Here is an 8,131-nt window from a genome sequence, read left to right as displayed (position 1 = left end):
TCTGATTTATCAAACTTCCTAAATTTTTCAAATGAATACTTGTCACTCTTATAAGGAAAAGAGCAGTCAACATCTTATGTGTAAATGAGCATACATGTGGAACTTATCAACTTTAGAATCTTGAAGGCATATGGTTCAAAAGCACAGATATATATGTTCAAAGAATTAAATTAATTGAAATAAATTTATGGTTAATGACCCCATAAAAGGTAAGAAATGTTTGCAGAATGTCTCAAAAGTGTTTGAAGTTGTTATCGTAGATGCAGCAATACACTTTCGCAAAACCTTGTGAATAACTCAGAGGGGGAGAACAGGAACTGAGACAAGAAAGGAACATAGAAACAGCTGTCACTGTCAAAGACTAGAAAAAAGACTTAATGGATTATCACTCTGATACAACAGGACATTTCTGATCTCATGTTTTCAATCACTTCATTAACTGGCTTATCTAATACTGATCATGCACAAAGCTACATAACAGTAACAGCTAAACAACACGTGAAAAAGCATTTGACATAGTCTCTGCCATTCCATTTTTCTACTTATTTGTACCAAACAACTCCAGAGATGGGCAGGCCACCTTTGTGATTTTATTTTCTTCCTTACTTCACCTATCTATACCTCTTAAGCTTGTCCTTATCATTTTACTTAAAACACACTCTGCTTTCCAGTGACCTTTCCTTGGGTAAGCACTGTGGTTTAAAAAAAAAATTTTTTTTTCAATTCATCTTGATCTCTCTTTGAAAACAAGTAATCAGCGGGGCATGACTGTCCCAATTTACCTTCTACCCTTTCCTTTTTCTCTTTATTTCAGTTAGAGGTTGGGGTTCTAATCCTTTCTTTGACACTAAGATCTGTATGATCTTGGGCAAGCCAGTTTGTCCTAGTTGGGCCCAACTGGTATGTGTGAAAGCACTGTGTAGATTGCAAAGCATTTACAAATATGATGATTGAACTAGATGATCTCAATTTCATTGAAGGTCTAAAATATTTATTCTATACTTTAAATTATATTTTTGGTGAATTCAGCTGATCCAGGAGTCAGGAATTGCATTTTGGCACATTGCAGAAGACTCCCTCCGTTACAGTAAAGCTGATGATGATTCAAAACAACAGAATGGGGAATTCCCTGCTGTCCAGTTGTTGGGACTGTGTGCTTTCACTGAAGAGGACGCAGGTTCCATCCCTGGTCGGGGAACTAAGATCCCACAAGCCACGTGGTACAGCCAAAAAACAAAACAAAACAAACAAACAAAAAACCCAGAATGATTTGTAACCAAAAACAGGTTCAATTACTGAGGCTGAAAGTTACCACGAATAATACATGATTTTAAGGAGAAGGCTGAATTCGCAGACAACACCTAAAATCCCCATTTTCTACATTAAAAAACCCAACTTTTGCCCTTCTTAATCTGATAAATTTAAATCTTAAGATTTTCAACTGAAATCACATTTGAAAAGGCTACTACCACTCATATAGCATTTTAGTACATTTTGCTGGATATTGTCAATGTTGGAATAGTGATTACAGCAGGCAGGAAACAAGTGAGGAGACACACCAAAACATACACATAAAATCATAGACTCTCAGAGTTGAAAGGGCTTCTAAAAGTTATTTAGATTAGTGAGTCCCAGAGTGTGGCATTTCAAAAGCTTATAAAAGTTAAAAAAAAAAATGGTGGGGAGGACAGACATAAAGTATCAACTTTTAGTTTTGCCAAACAAGGATATCAACAAAACAACCATCTACCATCAGGACCATTTTATAAAAGGGCACTTCAACAACACATATATAGGAAGATAAAACCTCATAATAACGTGTAATCTGAAATTAGATAAATTAAAGAAAAAATGCATTATACTTCTCTTTTCTAGTTATCTCATGGAAAACTTGATTTGCCCCTGTCCACGCACAGACCTTGGGGAATCCCTAATCTAGTCCACTCCATGCACACCGTTATCCCCCAACCCTGAGTTGAGCATCTGTATCCTCACTACAACAACAAAAAAATCCGTTTAAATGTATACCCCACCCCTTATAAGGAACTCTTTAAGCTGAGGAATCCATTAAATTTTGGATGGCTGTGGTGGAAAATCAGCAGAATAGTAGCTATCTCTGAAAACTTGGAAACTTCAAGATGCTTAAACTTGACCTTTTTTTTTTTTAAGACCAAACTCTAACAGCAGAGAATTTCAAGTAGGCCAGACATGCTTTAGAGTCACCAAAGGAGGTTGTCTAGAAGTGTTGATTTGGGAGTCAGGTGGCCTGGGTTTTGGTAGTGCCTCAAAAATTCATGCTAACCCTGAGTCTTTTCCCCCTGTTTTCAAATTCAAGACATTTAGGTCAGAGCTTTATGAATACAAATATTTAAGCCAGAAACAGAGTAACATGTAGGAATTCCAGGTATCTTCCAGGATGAACCCCATTACTAACTACTTCATCAGCTTTCAAACTTGCAGTTAAGCCTACATTTTTTCCAGTTTTTTTTTTTTTTATTAGCACCTTTATTTATTTATTTATTTATTTATTCATTTTTTGGCTGTGTTGGGTCTTCCTTTCTGTGCGAGGGCTTCCTCTAGTTGTGGCAAGCGGGGGCCACTCTTCATCGCGGTGCGCGGGCCTCTCATTATCGCGGCCTCTCTTGTTGCGGAGCACAGGCTCCAGACGCGCAGGCTCAGTAGTTGTGGCTCACGGGCCCAGCCGCTCCGCGGCATGTGGGATCCTCCCAGACCAGGGCTCAAACCCGCGTCCCCTGCACTAGCAGGCAGACTCTCAACCACTGCGCCACCAGGGAAGCCCCCATTTTTTCCAGTTTTAATGAAATTATTTTATTTGGGATAGATTTTGCTTAAATTTTCACAACTGAGGTTTTGATTCACTCATTCATCAGGGTTTGATTCATATTGCAGATGATAGCATCAACACGCAGCTTTCTTTTGTGATCATCATTACTACCAAGCCCAGTTTTCCCAGGTCAAATTTTGTAAACCAAAATGTGCTCAAGATCTGATTCGTTGACTAATTTTTAGTAAAAATTTTACCGTGTAAAGTTTTAAACATTGTCAATTTCATTTTGTAAGAGTTATTTCTACCCCATGTTTTTGGGTCAACACTGCAGTTTTCAACACGACCAAGATATGATTCTTCAAGGTTTCTTTTACGGGGGGACGGGGGCGAAGAGGATAACTTTCATATGGGCAGTTTTTTCACGGCAGTAATCTTATTTTCTATTCGCATATATTGGCCATTAACATTACTCGAATATGGTTTTTTTCTTCCTTTGGGAATCAAATATCATCAGCGGGTAAACAACACAAAGACACAGAGCGGCAGGGTTAATTCCTGCTTTCCCTCTTTTTCCCCTCCTGTAAAAACAGGGAATCCAACACTCCGTAAAGCGCAGAATTCTAATAAGACTCATCAACTAGACTGCTAAAACAGGGAGCCCTGAACAAACCCAGCCCGCACAGGACTGCTTTTCTCTTTCTCTCCACTAGAGGCGATAGCCTCTTTCAAAAGAGAAATTGAGCTGGAATGGGCCGGTTGAGGGAGTAGCCCCCGTAAAGATCAAAAGGTTAAAAACCACCTCAAACAAAGAGCAAAGGTCAATACCCAACTCCCAAGCCCTGACGTATCCATCTTCCACGAAAAATGAAGGTGACTCCTCCCTAACATGTTCTCGAGACCTGGGGCCGCGTGGCCTTTCAGAAACCAGGCGGCTCTGAGGTGACTAACACACAGGTAGTTAGCACTGGAACAGCCAACGACCGGAAGTGGAAAGGAGCCCTGGGCGGGGATGAGGAGGCGCCACGGCACGCTTGCGCAGTCAGCGGGGTTGCAGTACGCGTGCGCAGTTGGGCGGTGACGGGGTGACGCTCGGAGCGTGGGCCGTGACTCTCACGGATCCGGTTCCGCCCTCCCTTCTCGCTGTCGACCCTCCGGGACTAGCGCCCGCAATCCTTTTCCCACAGTGCTCTGCGCCGTGAAGAAGCGGCTCCCGAGCGCTGGGGGCATTTTGTGTTGGCTGGAGCCGGGGTAACAAGATGGCGGCGTCGGCGGAGTGACAGGGGTACCCCCGGGGCGGGAGCCGGCGGCAGTGGTGGCAGCGGTATCGCCGCCCTAACTCACCGCTCTCCTTTTCCAGCCCGCGACGTCGCCGCGAAAGTGAGGCAGCGGCGGCCGCCAGAAGCAAGTGGCCCAGCCTGGTTACCGTGAGAACCCCCTCAACAATCTGCGGCCTGGCAAAAAGAAACCTGACAGCAGCGGTGATTAGGTTCCCCTTGGCCGACTCTGGGCCCTGTAACGCCAAGAAAAGAGCCAGCGTTTTCTGCTTCCTGCCTCCCTCCGGAGCCTTGCTCCGTGGACGAGCCCTAGAGGTCTCCCGTTCTCCCCTTAGAGGTGTCGGGGCTTAGCCCCAGCCTCCATCTTCGTCTCGCAGGATGGCGAGCAGCAGCGGCTCCAAGGCCGAATTCATTGTCGGAGGGAAATATAAACTGGTACGGAAGATCGGGTCTGGCTCCTTCGGTGACATTTATCTGGCGATCAACATCACCAACGGCGAGGTAATCACCTGGGGTGGGGTTCACGACTACGCTGCGCCTGCCCTCCCCCCTCTCCCGCGAACTGTTCGGGCCTTTTCCCACCGCATGCACGCACTGGGAAGTCCAGAGGGAGCCAGTTTCCCTCCCTTAGGAACCTCCCCCGCTTTCTTTCCCTAAAAGGGAAGAACCCAAGATAAAGGTTGGGTGTACTAGGAAGTTTCCCAGCTTGTTAAAAATGCACCTTAATCGAACTTTTAAAACCGTCGTTTAAGGTGAGAACGGCAAAATCCTATTTCTGTGATCCCCATGTTTTTCTACCTATATTTTTAATTCTGCCGGGGTTCTTGTTCCCATTAGGACAGCATCCGATCGCCTGGTTTCTTCATAACCTCTCATTACATTTTCTGGATGAATCGTTTTCCTGCACTTGAGAGGACGTGCCGCTTTCGTCACTACCCCCTGAAGAGGCCTTTGAGGCTGGTTGCCTCGTTTTATAATTACAAAGAGAGCCTTCTTTTCCCAGCCTCTCACTTCCACCTTCTAGTCGAGAGTTGGAGTTTTGCTCGTGTTTCCCTCTTTTCTCCCAAATGACATTGAATCCGTAAGGATGTTGATGCCATCATCCCCTCTTTCCCCTGCAGGAAGTGGCAGTGAAGCTAGAATCTCAGAAGGCCAGGCATCCCCAGTTGCTGTACGAGAGCAAACTCTATAAGATTCTTCAAGGTGGGGTTGGCATCCCCCACATACGGTAAGAATCCTTAAGCAAATAGGCGATCCTCCGAGGGAAGTATGGGAACGGGGAAGATGTGTACGAGGCAGGTGATAGGGCCAGCTGAATCCGGCTCTTGGTATTTGAGTTACCTGGGTTTCCTGTGAAGCGTAAGTCACCACAATCACAGAGTAAATTTTAGTTTGCCAACTTAAGTTTAGAATTTCAGTTTGTAACACTCTGCTGCAAAGCTTCCGTCATTCTTCCCGAGGCTTTCGTTTGCGGTTAAAGTATGCAGCTCATCTTTGATCCCAACGCGGAAGGGTTGCCTGCTGCTTTCTTTTCGTCTGCACCTCACATGTTCTTGGGTTTGTCCGGTGAAGTGGATTTGAGAGTGCCGAAGTCACCGGGCTGGGCCAGTTCGGGTTGCTATTGGAGCTGGCTTGGGAAATGGCTGCTCTTTTGTTGTGTTTTTGTTCCAACATGTCTTCCTCCTCCGCTTAGAAAATGGCGGAACGACGTGACTCAACCACATATTCCTGCCCTTTTCTCTGCTTGAGTTCATAAGTTATGCTTCCTTGATTCCCTGTTTAGCAGCCCTGAGTTGATTAAACCTTTGAAAAGCCAAGAATAAAGCTGCAGACAGTGGTGGGGTTCAGGGAAGGAGATGCCATAATGACAGTCTGATCTCTGCAGCAGATGCGATGTGAAATTAAATTTACTCTGCAAAATCTTTCATAGTCTTTCCAGAAGTGTTAATTAAGTCTGTAAAGAATGGTAATGTTTGCCACATTTCAGTCTGTGTACTAAATTTTGTGGGAAATGGCAAAGGCAGTTTGAACAGCGCTATGTTGAAATTGACTCAGTTGTATTAAAAGAAAACTTAATCGTGTAACCACAGTTTGACAAGTAACTTTAACCTGTTGAGTTACTTGGTCAGTAACTCCTCACATCTGGGAAATTGTGGCTTTTTTTTGGAGATGTGATATTGGTGAAGGCAAATAGTAATCAGGATAAAAGATGACCAGATGAAGACACTGGGTTCTTTTAAATGGTTAACTTTAAAGGATTTTAGAATAGTTTGATTTTTGAGATTAAAGAGCCTCTTCCCAGAATAGAGACTAAAATATAGTTTAAGACTCAGCCATTTTCCAACAATTACTCAAAAATAACATTTGCAAAAAGATCCGGAGGTAGTTGAGAATTAACTGGAATGGTATTTACTGTAGCCTCTTTTACTATCCCAGCTTTTATTCCTCAAATCTTGAATTAATGACTGGGTTATATACATTAATTCTGATGTGGAAACAACCGGAGTGACACTATCCTTAAAAAATTTTCAATGCTGATAGACATTTTTAATGGAGAAATTGAATGATATGATTTTCTATTGGTTCAAAGTCAAAATAAATTATTAGGAAGAAAATTCCAAGTTTATCTTATGAGGTAAAGATTAATGTGAAATTGGAGATAATCCAGATTTGAGATTTTTAATGGTTCTCATCCCTTTAAAAAAAAAAAACAAAACCCTGCTGTGTAGGAAAATAAATTTGTTATTGTGGAAAAATGAAAACCTTGATTAAAATATCTAGCTTTTTTTCTTCACAAAATAAGAAATATCAATTGCATTCGCCTAAAATTTTTAAATTCCTTTCCCTTTGCATTTACTTTCATCTCTCCACCCTGGCCCTCGCTGATTTGCTTTCCATCACTAGTTTTTCCTAGAATTACATGTAAATGCAATCATACAGTATGAGGTCATTTGTGTCTGGCTTCTCTAACTTAACGTAATGCTTTTGAGATTCATCTGTGTTGGGAGGTTTTATAAATTTCACAAATCAGGTTGAATTTAATGTTTTCAAAAAAGCAGTAAGCATCTGGCATTTTCAGTGCTAAACCCAAATTAAATACATGCACTTTTATTTGTTAGCTTTTATTTAAGGACAACACTGATACAGACCAACAAGGGCAATAGTCAATATGCTGATTACACACATCAATAAATGAAATTGACTTGTGAGCAAAATTCTAAGAGGTTGAGTGCAGAGAGTGTTGTGGTAGTTATAAACTGGATGGAGCTAAAGAGGTTAACCTGACTTCCTGGGAGAGGAGATGGGATTTCAGGATCTGGCTCTAAGGAAGAAAGCTTGGTGAACTGGTTGGGGAGGGCATCCAAGAGTAAAGTGTGGCTTCTGGGAGTAGTCTCTAAGGCAAAAATGTAGTAATTGGATGAGGGTGAGGAAAGAGTAAATTTGTTTTAGGAGTAGTAGAGTCCAGGTACATAGAAACAAAAAGTGGATCATTGGTTTTAAAGTGAAGTGTGAGAGTACTGTTTGTCCACTGAAGTGGGAAAGATAAGAAGGACTTACATAAGCTTTCTTTATTTTGGGTGGCAACATCTTCCCCTTTGCTGTTTGTTCCCCACTATTTCCACATCAGCTATATATAGTATACACTTAATAAATATTTACTTGGGAAATATTGAATTAAATTGTTCAGCTTAGCTAGATTAAAAGGGCAGTCTCTTCTGTTACCCATTGTTTTAGAAATGTTGACATTAATTTAAAATTTTTAGGTTTGCTGCATTTATACCACACTAATATCTCCCTCCTCCCCCAATCCACCCCACACCCTGCAATTTTCTTAAAGATACTAGGAGATATTCTAAAACAAGGGCTGAAAATTACCTGGCCTATATAGCATACCTGCCTTATCAAGTCCTTAGTATGTAAGAACCTTACTAAGGGATCTATTGTGCGGAAGCATAGCATCCAGTGAGTGTAAGGAGCAAGAATGAGAGGATGGCATTCAGTCTCTTGATATTTTTAAGAAACTGAAAGTCCTTGGGCCTTGTGAATTGACCTCTGGGAGCTCATTTTA

General features: G+C 42.1%; 1 protein-coding gene across 7 annotated transcripts in view; it reads left to right on the top strand.

Annotated features, from left to right (window-relative positions):
• Positions 1 to 3,927: 3,927 nt before the first annotated feature.
• CSNK1A1 (casein kinase 1 alpha 1) overlaps positions 3,928 to 8,131 on the top strand; it is a 48,077-nt gene continuing 43,873 nt past the window's right edge. For 2 of the 7 annotated variants that reach the window (XR_451580.3, XM_007188676.3), the window contains exons 1-2: positions 3,928 to 4,563; positions 5,184 to 5,290. Coding sequence is in view for 5 of the 7 variants with exons in the window: in XM_007188676.3 (XP_007188738.1) it covers positions 4,441 to 4,563; positions 5,184 to 5,290 (230 nt within the window). In the remaining 2 variants the exon portion in view is untranslated. The remainder of the gene's footprint in view (positions 4,564 to 5,183; positions 5,291 to 8,131) is intronic. The other 5 variants (XM_007188679.3, XM_007188677.3, XM_007188678.3 and 2 more) reach the window with 4 other exon arrangements.

Source organism: Balaenoptera acutorostrata, chromosome 2 (genome assembly GCF_949987535.1).
Source record: "Balaenoptera acutorostrata chromosome 2, mBalAcu1.1, whole genome shotgun sequence".
NCBI lineage: Eukaryota > Metazoa > Chordata > Mammalia > Artiodactyla > Balaenopteridae > Balaenoptera > Balaenoptera acutorostrata.
Note: the sequence above shows the minus strand (reverse complement) of the source record. Positions and strands in the feature narration are given on the sequence as shown.